Source organism: Alligator mississippiensis, chromosome 5 (genome assembly GCF_030867095.1).
Source record: "Alligator mississippiensis isolate rAllMis1 chromosome 5, rAllMis1, whole genome shotgun sequence".
Taxonomy (NCBI): Eukaryota; Metazoa; Chordata; order Crocodylia; family Alligatoridae; genus Alligator; species Alligator mississippiensis.
Genome location: NC_081828.1, coordinates 66174661 through 66188334, shown reverse-complemented (window position 1 = coordinate 66188334; position 13674 = coordinate 66174661). Strand labels below are relative to the sequence as shown.

Sequence of the window (13674 nt, the reverse complement as noted above, 5' to 3'; positions counted from 1 at the left end):
AGAGCACATGTAAAATTTTTAAAGCACTTAAATAAGGTATCTAAGTTCAATTTGAGAGATGTCTTAATCCTTTAGTATTCTGAAGCCCGATGATTTTGATTGACAAATAGGGTTCAGAGTGTTTTCTTAAGTCACTTAGTGTTTTATGAAATTTTACCTTATGGTTCCTGTAAGTTAATACAATGTGTAGTACAAAGAGGCTTCAATATTAATTGGATCCTTTTGACATGATTACAAAGTAATTAAATGACAAAATGTGTTTAAAATAAATATATGAATGTAAAGAAGGTGTGAAACTCCTTTCTTATCTATCAACTTTTTATTTTATTCTGTTCAAAATAAAGATCTGCCTGAAAATGTTGAGTAGTTGCTAATGCTGCTGTCATTATCACTACTATTATTTCTGGGTTGCAAGCCTTTTACTATCACAGTTATAGTGAAACCATTTTTAATTTTTTTTTGTTGCTGATGATAGCCTCTCTGCATTACTGTTTTTACAAAAAAAAAAAAAAAAAAACTGTCATTCAAGTAAACACATAGACACAGGCATACATTTAACTGGAGTCCATCTTTTTTACTTATCAAGATAGTTGTATTGAAAACAGTGAAACTACCATATGTAACGGTTGTTTTCAAAGGATTACAAGATTTGTCTAAGAAGAATAGCTGAGTAGTTGCCCTTGCTCATAATACTTTTTTTTTAGATACAGTACATCAGTACAATAGTGCTGTGTTAAAATGTATTTAGTATTACAGTATTTAGTATTAGTATTTACAAAAAAAAATGTAGAGCCCAAATCCTGCAAACATTTACATATGTGTAACTTTGCCCACATAAGTAGTCATATTCAAAACAATGGGATTATCAATGTGAATTAAATGTTTGCAGGCTCAGGCCCTTCTGCTAGCCCTGTAATTTCTATACAAGAGTTTTTGTTGTCCAGTGTCTAAAAAAACCCCACATCTCAATTTACAAATAATTGTAAACACTTACTGTAAGATTGGAAGTAAAATACTTCCTCATGGCTGTTCCCTCTTCCTCCTCCCTCACCCCCCAACATACACAAATGCAGGCTTATTTTTGCAAGTTATATAGTGATATAAAGATAGAGCTAGAAGAGGTGTGTGTGTAACATAATTAGCATGTGTATAAATTCACTTGTCTGTATGGAAGACAGGTTTATATCCATACATATTTGTTTATTACTCATTATATAAGGAAAAAGTGATATTACATATTAAATTTAGCATTAAAACTTATAAATAAATATTGGCAGGGGAGATTACAAAGATACAAAGAAAAAATTCACCTGTATGTCCAGTTGGCATCATATCAGTGCTGACAGTGCCCTGCTCTCCAGTAAATGAAGTACAGAAATGGGCAGAAACTATGTTTAATTAATACCGTTGGAAAATGGGAAAGATTTGCTTGAAAAAAATAAAGATGCTTTTGGTGCCTTATCTTTATTTTCATTCTCTGGGTATTACTTTTATTTATTTATTTATTTATTCAACAACGATATACCTTAAGATACACTTTACTGTTTTGGGTTTAAATGGCATGCTTAAAACTATTTAAACATTGTTTTCCTTAGGTTTAACAGTTTTTAAAATATAGTAATTATTTTTCGAACTTCTTTCTGGAAGGGAATGTTTTTATAATATGGCATTTTAAAGCATTATACCTGACTCCTAAAACTTTTATTTCCTTTATATGATTTTGATTTAATAATCTGATGTTTTGGTAGATGTGGGAGTATAAAATCAGTGGGTTTTTTTCTTGCATGAAAAAACCTTGTTGAACTGGCAGTTCTGTTTGTATGCCTTCCTATAAGGAAGGAAAGCCTCCCTTAGCTCACTGTTAAGGATCACTAGTTTCAAAACATTGATTTAACCTTTCTGTACATAATTTTAAATTGCATTCAAATGTTGTTTGTACAATAAGTGTAGAGCTAAGTTCCTAGACTTTGAGAGATAAATACTGATATTTTGAGTGATTGAAACATGATTACTTGTGTTTTATAATATGCTATTGATAATGAAAAATAGAAGATCAGTAGTTAAAGGACATATTTTAGAGCTTTCTACTGCAAAGTGAAGGATTACCATGCTACTCCTGAAATGTTGCTGGATGGCACAACACAGGGACATTGATATGTGTAGTCTGAGCTAATCACAGTCAACTGGTATGAAAAATAATTTTCTCTAAATTGCATGCTAGTTTGAAGATGTTTGAAATGATCCTCTAGTCTGTATCACTATACTAGACTAACAAAGTCATTTTTAATTTGTTCTACAGTGTTAGAAATTATTGCTTGGGGATTTGCTGTTAAGCTCCCTCCACTTCTCTCATTCCTTTTTTTCTTCCCTCCCTCCACATATCTATGTTACATCTCTGTCACCCATTAAACTGTGCTAACATGTTCCCAGAAGGTAACAGAGCAGGAAATCTAACAGAGAGAAACTTCTAGCAGGGTCAGTCACTTCGTGGGATTTCTTATTTAGTCCTATTCCCCACAACATGTAGCAATCATACCTGTAGCATGGAGTGCCTTTCCTGAAGTAGACTATAAAATTATTTTTCGTAGTAATGAAAAGCAAAGGTTGCAATTGAGGTAGGTTATGAAATATTATTTTAAACTCTAAATAATACCTGATGGCACAGAGTTGTGTTAGATCACTAAAAGATGAGCTTCAATGTAATTAACGGATGGTACAATATCCAGAAAACTCTTTTAAAAAAGGCTAATGGTCAAGAATATCTCTCTATTAGCTTTCAAGAAACAGGCTAATTCAGCCTAATATTTGTTGACTTGAGGATTCCCTGCAGAAGTATAAAGCCTCTAGCAACATTTTTTTTTTTAAAGCTGCTTCAGTCTGAGCTTCAGTCACTTGTTTGCTAAGATCTTCTGAAGCCATCTAGGTTTGTGGAGATCACTTTCTTTTTAGAAAAAAGCAATATTTTTATCCTTCTTGTATTGTTTTGGAACAATTTTTTCAATATTTTGCAACATACTCTACATCTCTGAAAAGCATCATTTAAAATGTTTTGACCCATTTGGAAAGAAAATCAGTCTCTCTGTTAGCTGGGTACATGACTTCATCTGGAGTATATGCAGATGATTTCCTCAAAACTGTTTTAGAATAAAATTTCCTGAAGACTCTTTGACTGCAATGAGCTGTTTTGACTACAGTGAAATAACAAAAGATTTTAACATTGTGCCTTCTCTTTTCATAAGCATACTGTCATACAACAAATAGTATGGTCAAATAGTTCCAAAGTTTGACTTTTTAAAGATGCAGTGTATATATATACCCATCAGAGATTGAATTACTGTTTAAAAAAAAACACCTGACTATACAGTCTATTCTATTTTTTTTTTAAATCATGTAAATTTTAAAGCCTTGACTTTGCTGACTTTGGCATGTGTCACGGAGTTGAAGTTTGGCACTCACACTTTAAAGTTCTTTGAATGAGAGAGTTTACAAAATAATGTTTACTTTTGCATCCTGTGGCTGTGAACAGGTGTTTGCAGGACCTGGCTCAGGTTTAGGTGGCTTACTTTATGTCCAGGGGCTGGTCGATCTGGAAGGAGATGGATCTGCAGGGGAGGCTACCCGGTTGCGGGGTGGGGGGGAGGCTAGTCAGGGACTGCCGAAATATCCTGGTTCGGTGGGGATAGGGAGGAACAGCTAAGCCTCGAGGCTGTGGAGAGTGACTAGGCTTTCCCAACCCTAGAGCTGTGCTGGGAAGATGTGTATGAGTTTATTAGAACTGGTTAACCCATGCTGATCAGGGCTAGGGACAGACATTACACATAAACTGGTTTAAGTGATCAGAAACTGGTTTAAACCTGTAACAGAGCAGATGTTCAGTGCACATAAACCAGCCTGAAAATAGCTGAAAACGGTTTGAGATAAACCTGGTTGAATGTAGTATCAGACTTAAGTGATCTGGGTCAAAGCAGTTTATGCAGTGTTTGTCCTAGACCCCTGGTTTAAGTTAAGTCAGAGTCCTCCATCATCCCTGATGCTTTGCAACTCTGAGTGGGGCTCTGCTCTCTGCTCCAGCCCAGGAGGGCTGGCCCATCCCCCCTGCTCCCTGGCTGCAGCTCTGGCAGAGACTGCAGGGCATCTGCCTGGCTTCCTCCCGCTCCTGCCCCCTCCCCCCCGCCACTCCCTGCTCAAGCAAGGATTTCCCCCTCTCCTCTGCCTTACACAGACACCTCTCAGCATTAGGTAACATACTGGTGGCCTGGGATCTGGTGGCCATCTAGAAACTCACCGGGGGGACCAGCGGAAAATAGGCGAGGCTATGTTCCCCTGGGCACCACCTAGGATAACAAGGAATAATGGCTACAAACTGACTGAGAGTAGGTTCAGGCTTTATATCAGGAGGCACTACTTTATGGTTAGGGCTGCCAGGCTCTGGAATGGGCTCCCAAGGGAGGTGGTGTTCTCCCCTACTTTGGGGGTCTTCAAGAGGAGGTTGGATAGATATCTGGCTGGGGTATTATGATCTCAGCACTTGTTCCTGCCCAGGGCAGGCGGTCGGACTTGATGATCTGTTCAGGTCCCTTCCGAACCTAGAAAATATGAAACTATGCCACGTGCTGGCTACAGTCTGTGCTGCGGGAGACTGGTTAAAGGGAGACAGGGCAGTGTTGGCTATGGGCTTTTTGTAGCTAATCATGAGGTAACTGTTAATGTCCCTCTGTTCCTTCCTTGGAAAAAGTTGTTTAAGAAGAGCTTGAGCTAATGAGAGAAGCTGTCGTTAGCATTTGTCAGCTCATCAAACAAAACAACTCCCTGTGTAACTCCCTGCTGTGTAACTTAGTGCTCTGTTATCAAGAGCAAGGGAGGAAGTGGGACCCCTCCTTAATCAGAACATCTTGTCAGGGACTGGCCATGCCCCCCTCAGGTCAGCACTCTGGAAGGGAAGGGAGGGCTGCTCTAGCGCCCCCCGGCTTCTAGCCTGAGCCACTGCAGGCATGTGCCTACATTTCTTCAGTCCAGAGGAGATGTCTGTTTGGTTACAAACCTGTTTAGCCTAGCCAGGTTAGACTAACCTGCAAAGATTGAATCAATTCAGGCTCAGGCTTTTTGAGTGTCTGTCCTTAGCCCTAAAGTTAGTTTTTGTCTAAGAAGAACAAGAACTTAGTTGATCTAAAGTTAGTTCTTGTCTAGTTCAGGGTGACCTAAGCCCTGTGAACACTTGTGAACACAGCCATTTAGCTCTCCCTAAGCTTAGTTAGGGAAATCTAAACATAATGCTTGTACACACTCTAAGCTTAGGAAACTTTTCCAATTAATGAACCACTTTTTGAAAATCGTTTCATAAATGTTAAATTTGCAAAATAAAACAATTAAAATTAGATGATATGTATGTAGTATTTCTCGTGTATTGTGCAGTGATATATGCAAAATGAAGTGTGCTTTTTTGCACAAGTAAATTTTGGTGTGACGATCAGAATTGGAATATTACATGAAATGGAAAATATTAGTTCTTTCCCCTCTTCTGAAAGCAAGTCAACATACCACAACTGTCTCTGTTAACTTAAATATATGCCAGTTTATACATGGACTTCTGCATTCTGGGAAAAGGTTTCCTGAGGTAACAGCTTAGAGGTGTTGGAATTATATTGTAAATAATAAAGCTCCCTGGCAGCACTGAATAAATTTGGATACATTTTAAAATCCAGAATCAATACAGTTGTTCTGGGATAGATAAATTGAACACCACACTTCTTTTACACATAATTTTATTTTGCAGTAAGTATTGAATTGGTTGTTCTTTTCCCCCTCCTTGGAGCCTAAAGATCAATGGCATTCTTTTTCCAGTATCATTGGCAAAAAATGTTTCCTCAACTTGTTGCAGTCTTCTCATCCCCTCCGTGGCCACTTTTTTCCACCCAAAGATGGCTGTAAAATATTATTACTTGCCTTTTATAAAGAAAAAAAGGGCTATATATTACCTGGGCTATAAATTATGGCTGATCATCTTGTATAAGTTTAGGTATGGGTGCTCTGTTTGTTCCTTTCTTTCCCTCCTCTGATTTGGTTCATTTCTCCATTCAACTCATTTAATATAGAATGACTTTCTCTTTCTAATTCTCCAAGCAAATGTCTTTAATTTACTCCTTCAAAAGTGTTTCATCTCTTAAGCCCTTCTAAGGAAGTAAATATAAAGTTATATTTAAATAAATAAAAAATTCTATATGTTTTTCCTCCTTTCTTTGGCATCGAGCATGTCCTTTCTTCTCTGCATCTGCTACAGTCAAAAGTCCACCAAGCGGAAGTTTTTTAGACTTACTTTATAGAGCTGCAAATGCGTCAGAGCAACATAATATTATTTATTCAGCAGGATAATAACCTATTTCTTGGAATTCTCTTACTATCTAACAGTATGCTGTGTAGGCAGTAACATCAGATGCCATTTCATTTCTTTCACACGCTGCTATTATTATTTTTAATGAAGTGTTCTATAAGGTAGTAGAAAATAGATCAGAAGACAAAGTTTGATATTTTAACGTTTGCATTAGGCCATACCTGAGTGAACTAAGACTGTTTTTTATGAACTAAAAATGTTTCAGTTAGGCTTGAAAGAACAGCAGCAAGAGGAAGAATTTCTTTTAAGAGCCAACAGTGAAGCTGCTATAAGAATAGCAAACTGAAAGTAATTTGTTATGTAAATAATCACTGTGTTCCTCGCTAAAATAATAAATTAAATTTCTCTTAGAGAAAAGAGCAGGAGTTAGAACTGGTGACTCTTCCTGCAGCTTGTCTAGCTGTCTCTTCCTTGGCTTTAGCAACTAAGCTGTTATCCAAAAAGATATAACCATTCCACAAATTGGACAAGACTGAGACTTAGTTTCTATACCATGGAAGGTCTCCCTTAATAAGATTCCCTCTCCCATCAGAAAAAAAACATTTAGGAAAAAACTCTGCATTTGGAAGTTTCGCAATTGAGAAGCAGCTATAACAATCTCTGACACTTATACTTAAGTTATAAATCACAACTGGAAATAAAATGTGCTTTGAATCATTAAAAATATGCTATGAAATATTACATTAATAGCATTCTGTACAATGTAGATTGTGGTCTTAGATGTGATAAAAACACATACAGTTATTTCATTAGTAAAATTTTAATGCAAACTAAAAATAATTCCTTCCAAAATATTTTAAACTGCTATGTAATTTATGGTATGGTAGAATTCATTTCTGTGTACTGTTATATTTGTGATAAAACACTGGCAGAAGAAAAATGGCAAATGGCAGTTGGTAAGTATGTCATTTATTACCTTGGTATTGTTTAATAACTCTTTTAAGATTTATTAAATATAAGACATGCTTGAAACATGATGTATTCTTTCATTTTAAAAGTAGCAGTGTCCATCATTAGGAGTATTGGAGACACTGCAAAAGTAGGAGTAAAATGCAGCAGCAATGGGGGAGGAGGGAGGAGAACAGAGACAGCAAGGCAGTGGGCCAAGTGGCTGCAGGGTGAACAGAGTTTTATCAGCACAGTCCTCACTTGCCCTCTTGCTGCTGAGGGCCATGTCCAGCAGGGCCTCAAATTCTCTGTTAGGCCATGCTCCCAACTTCCTGTAATCCGATGAGCCAGATGGAATGGCTCCATGGGCCAGATCCATCCTGTGAGCTGCATGTTTGACATGCCTCCCCTATAAAGTATACGTCTGATGCAAATCTTTTTGTTTTTTACAACAAAAAAAAATAAGTTAATGGATATCAAATGCACAAACTCATAAATGCATATTAAATGCAATTTAAGTCCATTTAGCACTGCTTAAATGCTTCACAGCACTATATTATTTATTGCAGGGATAACCTTTTTTCTTGGACTTCTACCATTTAGCACTATGCTGTGTAGGCAGTAACATCAGATGCTATTTCATTCCTGTTGTACAATGCTATTATTGTTTTTAATAAAGTGTTCCATAAATTGGTGGAAGATAGATTAGAAGATAAAATTTGATATTTTATCATAAATATTAGGTGATTAATGCTCTCAGTTTAAAATGTTTTAAAAATCTCGTTGTTTTATGAGTTTATTCTTCACTTACATGGAACTTTCTGTGGCTGTCTTGCATGACATTTTTTACATGACATACCTATTAAATTTTTCCTATGAAGTGCTAAAACAACCATTTTATAATGAATATAGCTGAATTAAACATTTTGCAAATATAGGGATATTTAATAGTTACAATTTTAAGAAATGCAATTATGTCAGTCTGGCAATTATATACTATAGAGCTTAATATTCTTGATATGTATTTAAATGCAGGCATAAATAAAATATATCAGTAAGCATTTTCTCGGAATGGGTATGCTGGAAGTGTGAGCAGTTAATCTGTGGTAAGCACTGTATGTGCAGTGGAAAAAAGGCACTCATTTACTTATTATATTTAATCAATAAATATATTATATTTTATTTTATTTTATTTTAGTTACCTGCCATGGTTTGAGGTATACTACAAGCTGTTAAATACTCTCGCAGATTATTTGGATAAAGAACAGGTAATTGTAGATGCTTGCTTGCTTTGACTAAGAAAAATATTTTTAATTCTTGCGAAACTGTCTTTTTATTGCCTTCATGTTTAAATAATATATGTAATTTGCAGAAAAATAAAAAATCTTTGTAATTTTATAATTTTGTCAAGTGGTCAGCAAGCTTTACATTTATCCCAGTGGAATTAAAAAAGGAATGGGGGAGGGGAGGATTGGGTTATATTTCCTCCACTATCTCTTGAATGTCATGTATTTTCAGAAGCTGCTGAGAATACACTGCTGCAAAGTGACATAGTCCTTGTATAAACAAATCCTCAGTTAAATATGAACAGTGTCGCATCACTGGAGAACTATATGACATCTTATTTGTTAACCAGATAGTTCCAGAGATTTAGGGTTATCTGATCCATGCACTTTTTTCTGAACTGCATCAGATTTTATGTACTATTTAGGCCTTCATACTAACTAAAAACTGCTTCTCATAACACTGTCATCTTGACTAGAAGGGGAAAATTGCTTGCAGTGTTCAGGGAAGACCATGGTAGTTTAGTTTGCATATTCATGAGCAATTAGATATATCCCAGGATTATGCAGGAGAAGCAATATTGGCATCTGTCTTTATTAAGCGCATTAAAGCTATACCTTCTTGTTTGAAGTATGTTGGTGTTCTAGATATTTATTTTAAAAGAGGAAAAAAGGATCAATAGTTAACCATATGCTGTAGGCTTCTGAAACTTGGCATTTCAAGAAGTTATGAACTACTGTAATAGGAAAAACATATAACCATAAATAAGCTGAGGAAAGTAATTCACAATCTTTTATAAGTGTTATAAAGTTACAATAATAAATAAAATACAGTAGTGGCGTTGGGCAACTTAAAACAATATAAAGTACATTCAAGTCTTATTTCAAGATGGAACAGTCAAACATTTTAAACTTTGTTTTATTTTAGTCCAATGCAGTTCACTGTAAATAGCAAGGCTTTTTTGGGGCTTACACAGGGCACTGGCTGTTTTTACCTTTTTCTCTTTCTTAGTGCTCCTTCACACTAACAAATAAATTCCTTTTTTTTTTAAATAGCCAACAAAGCTGCAACTTTATAGTAGTATAAATCAAGAAGTCTACATCTTAATGAGGCTGAAGTTCTAGCATTATAAGAAAGGGAAATATTTTGTTTAGTCTACTATCTAGTCTTCTGTCTCTGGAGTAGAACTGTGCTTGTATAAGTTACACCAGTTTAGCTTTATCTGTCCACTTCCACCCTAGGGTTGTAATTTCCTAAATTCTAACAGTCATTTCCTAAATTCTACCAGGCTGTTACTTGCTCCCTGCTTCTGTATTGACAAGGTGCTGTAATATAGCCCTTACCATCACAGCACAGCTATGTGTCTGTCCATTCTGTAATCCTATTGTATTATATATCAGTGTATAAATCCAACATTAACTGCATTGAGATATGTGAATGTCTTCACATACCATTACCCGGATATAATTATCAGGGAGTTTGTGATTCACTTACCCAGTCAAAGATAGTGCCATATTTACTCAAATCTAAGATGAGGTTTCCCATCCTCCCAGTCAGCTTGGAAGGTTGGGGGGAGTGGGAACTGCCTCATCTTGGATTCAAGTACTGACCCAGGGTAGATTGTGGCTCAGTTCCAGCTTTGGCCCTGGGCTTAGAGCTTGAAGCCTGAGTTGAGCCACCAGCTTCCCCAGGCCGGAGCAACTTGTTTGGTGAGGGAGGAGCACACAGCCAGGAGAAGCGTGCAGGAGACCACAGCTTGGTCCCCCACCCCTTGCCCCCTGTGCCTATGCCAGCTTCCCCCTCCCTACTTACATTTTTCTCCAACTCTGGTCCCTCCAGCCCCAACCCAGCCCAGTCTGGCTGGGAGCTTCTGCTGCTTCTCCCTGGCTAGGCCACGACTCTACTGCTGTTGAGTGCTCTGGAGCATAGAGCTGCAGCAGAAGCGGAGGGGGTGTTTGCCAGAAGTGAGGTAAGCAGGGGGTAGAAGGCAGGCTGCAGAAGGGCAAGGGGCAGAGGATAGACTGCAGGAGAGAACAGGCATATGAGAGGCAGGGAATTGCAGGGCCCAGCACAGGCATGGAGGGTAAGGGTCAGAGTGCAGGCAGAAACACGAAGGCCAGGAGGTATGTGGTGGGGGGCACATGGCAGGTAGCAGGCACAGGGGGGGAAAGGGGTAGGGGCAGAAGGGATGGGGTGGGTGGAGGTGGGGGGTGAATTTAAGACAACCTTCCACTTTGTAGATTCTGTACATGGAAAATTAGAACTAATTTTAATAATTTAATTCTAATTTTCCATGCGTAGAATCTTACTGTTGGGGGGATAGTCTCTGGAGACATCTTGGATTTGGGTAACTGTGATATCTGAATTAGGACCTAAACCAAAATCTATGTTGACTAATTCAAGATCCCAGTAAGTCTACCCAACCTTTCACAGCAAGGTGGCAGCTAGTTTGTAGGAATACTGAATATATGGAGCTACTGACATTTTAACCCTTTCTCCATGCAAAACTGATCATCTTTGGTCAAATTACTTAAAAAATATTTCAAAATATTGTGCTTTTCCCAGTCAAATAAGACCATTTTTAAATTTCAGAACATCCTTGTAGGTACAGTTCTGTTTCTGAAACCAGGTCATGGCACCACAATCAGATCCTGTAACAACAGAGACATTTGAGTTGGATGTACAGGTTTATTCACCAGGCATTCATATGGCATTCACATCTATCACCCTATTTGGTCATGGTAGTATCAAAGCATTCTGGGGAATTAGGAGGAGCCATAGCCTAGCAGTTCAGTGAGGTGTATAATCCCCAAAGAATATGTACATACTGTGCCACCCATCAACATTTGTGGAAATGCATTTTGTGTAAGCCCTGCTGCACATAGAGACGAGATGAAGGAATATCCAGCCAACTCAAGAACACAAGTATGAATAGGGAATCTTGTCTGTGAGAGACAGAATAGCCCCATTTCAGAGACAATATTATGCCAGCTTAGGTCCGTAGCTTTGTCCTATGATCTACTAAACTACTATTAATATGGCTCAGCAGCCTTATTAATGCCATTTTACAGAGTTTTGAGTAATGTTGTTAAACTACAAGTATAACCTGGGGAATGTAGACAAAAAATGTGAATGTGAAACAACTGATTTTGGAACTTACAAAATTTGTGTGTTCTGTAGGCATAAAGATAGAGTGGGCCTATGCCTTAACATTTAGCTGCTGTATTATAAAATACAGTTATCTGTGTGATTAAGTGTAAAATCATTTTTAAAATTAATTTATTTTATTTTTACATGATTAAGTACTCTTTTTTAATATTTCCCATAGGAAAATGATTTAAATGATTTGTTAAAATCATTATATAACCACCCTGTGCCAAATGCAAATACTCCTGTCAGTTTAAATGTGGTAAGTACTATGTGTAACATTTCCCTACCATAAACCAGTTTAGCACTTGTTGTGTTCAGTAAACCCAGGCAGAACCTAGGCTTTTGTACTTAGTTATAAATGTCTGGTTCTTTTGCTGCTGCTTTTTAAATGGCTTGCAATAACTTATTCACTAATAACTATGTAGAAATTGTGTGTGTGTGTGGATATTGCAATGTTGCTAGCTTAGAACCCTGATTCTAAACTAGCAGAAATTGAGATTTGTTGTCTGGATAAGAGGTAAAGTACCATAGTATCTGGCAATATTGCTTTCTCTCTATTGCAATGCTAGCTGCTTAAGTTGAGTAACGCAAGTTGCTCCTAGTGTTGATCAGGAGTGCCTGTTCATGCCCTGAGTATGGAGAGGTACAGAATTTTACATGAACAAGTCTATGCTTAGTCTTTCTTGTCTGCTAGTGCTCTTTCGCCTCTTGTGCAAGAAAGAAGTACAGGAGTAGCTTTGCTGCTTTGTTTCAGGATTTCATCAGGTGCTAACCAATGAACAAGTCCATAACCACATTACTTTTGTGCATGCTGGATTTTCTTTCCATGATGCAGGCTTGAGTTCTGAACATGTGGCAAAATATGGCTTGCACAAGAAAATCAAAATGTTAAATATATCCCTTATTGTTAGCAGTTGATTTGTTTATCAGATGCAACAAACACCCCAAGTTTACCTTTCATGGTTAATATACTTTCTGAATGAATATGAGTTTTTCAACAAAAAGCTAAAATATATACATGTTAGCTAGGAAGGCCAAGCATTATATCAAATATGAAAAGGTTAATATATGAATACATTTCTCAATTCTTTTGGTAAAATTATTGCAAGATAATAATATTTCAACATATAATGCACGGTATTTCAGGTGTCTATTACTACTGTAATGTGGAGTAATATTTTCAAGTAGTCTGATTCAAGTCATGAACGACCCTTAAAATGATTAGAATCTAGTGGTTTGGCTTCATCTAGATTCTCAATCTTGTGTGTGCGGCGGTGTTTTTCTCCTTCTTTTCTTATTATACCACTCCATACTTGAGAAGTTAAACAAATTCTGGTTTGCTATAGCCTGCATAAACATGTATTCTTTGCTTGCTTTTCTGGCTTTGCAGCAGCTAACTCAGTGTTGTTGGAGCTGAGGACCTTTCTGCTCACATGTGTGGTACTGGCACGTGAAACAAAGTGATCACAAATCCATGGTGGTTTGGCTGCTTGCAAATAATTGTTTCCCTAGTGAAATATCATAATTAGTAGGACAGAAACAGTAAAAAGTGGGTATGCGCAAGTTACATAGGCTCATAGTGTTTAAACCACAAGGGACTGTTAGATTATACAGGCTGACTTTTCTCTATATCACTGGCCATTAATTTTAACCCATTTACCCTGTTTTGAGCCCCATTACTTAATGTGGTTTAACCTTTTAAGGCATATCTTCCAGAAAGGCATCTAGTGTTGATTTGGAGACATAAGATGAAGATTCCACTATTTCCCTTGGTAGTTTGTTCCAGTGATTAATCACTGCTAAAAAGTTGTGCCTGGTTTCTAATTTGAATTTGAATAATTTCAGCTTCTAACCATTGGTCCTGGTTATGCCTTTTCCACTAGGTAAAGAGTACTGGTACATTCTTTCTTTGAAGATACTAATACACTGTATTCAAGTCACTTCTCCAATCTTTTTTTGATAAG

General features: G+C 37.1%; 1 protein-coding gene across 3 annotated transcripts in view; it reads left to right on the top strand.

The window, feature by feature from the left end:
• DENND1B (DENN domain containing 1B) overlaps nucleotides 1-13674 on the top strand; it is a 290895-nt gene that overhangs the window by 150450 nt on the left and 126771 nt on the right. For 2 of the 3 annotated variants that reach the window (XM_019491193.2, XM_014602934.3), the window contains exons 6-7: nucleotides 8475-8544; nucleotides 11889-11969. In XM_019491193.2, the coding sequence (XP_019346738.1) occupies nucleotides 8475-8544; nucleotides 11889-11969 (151 nt within the window). The remainder of the gene's footprint in view (nucleotides 1-8474; nucleotides 8545-11888; nucleotides 11970-13674) is intronic. The other variant, XM_059728432.1, reaches the window with a different exon arrangement.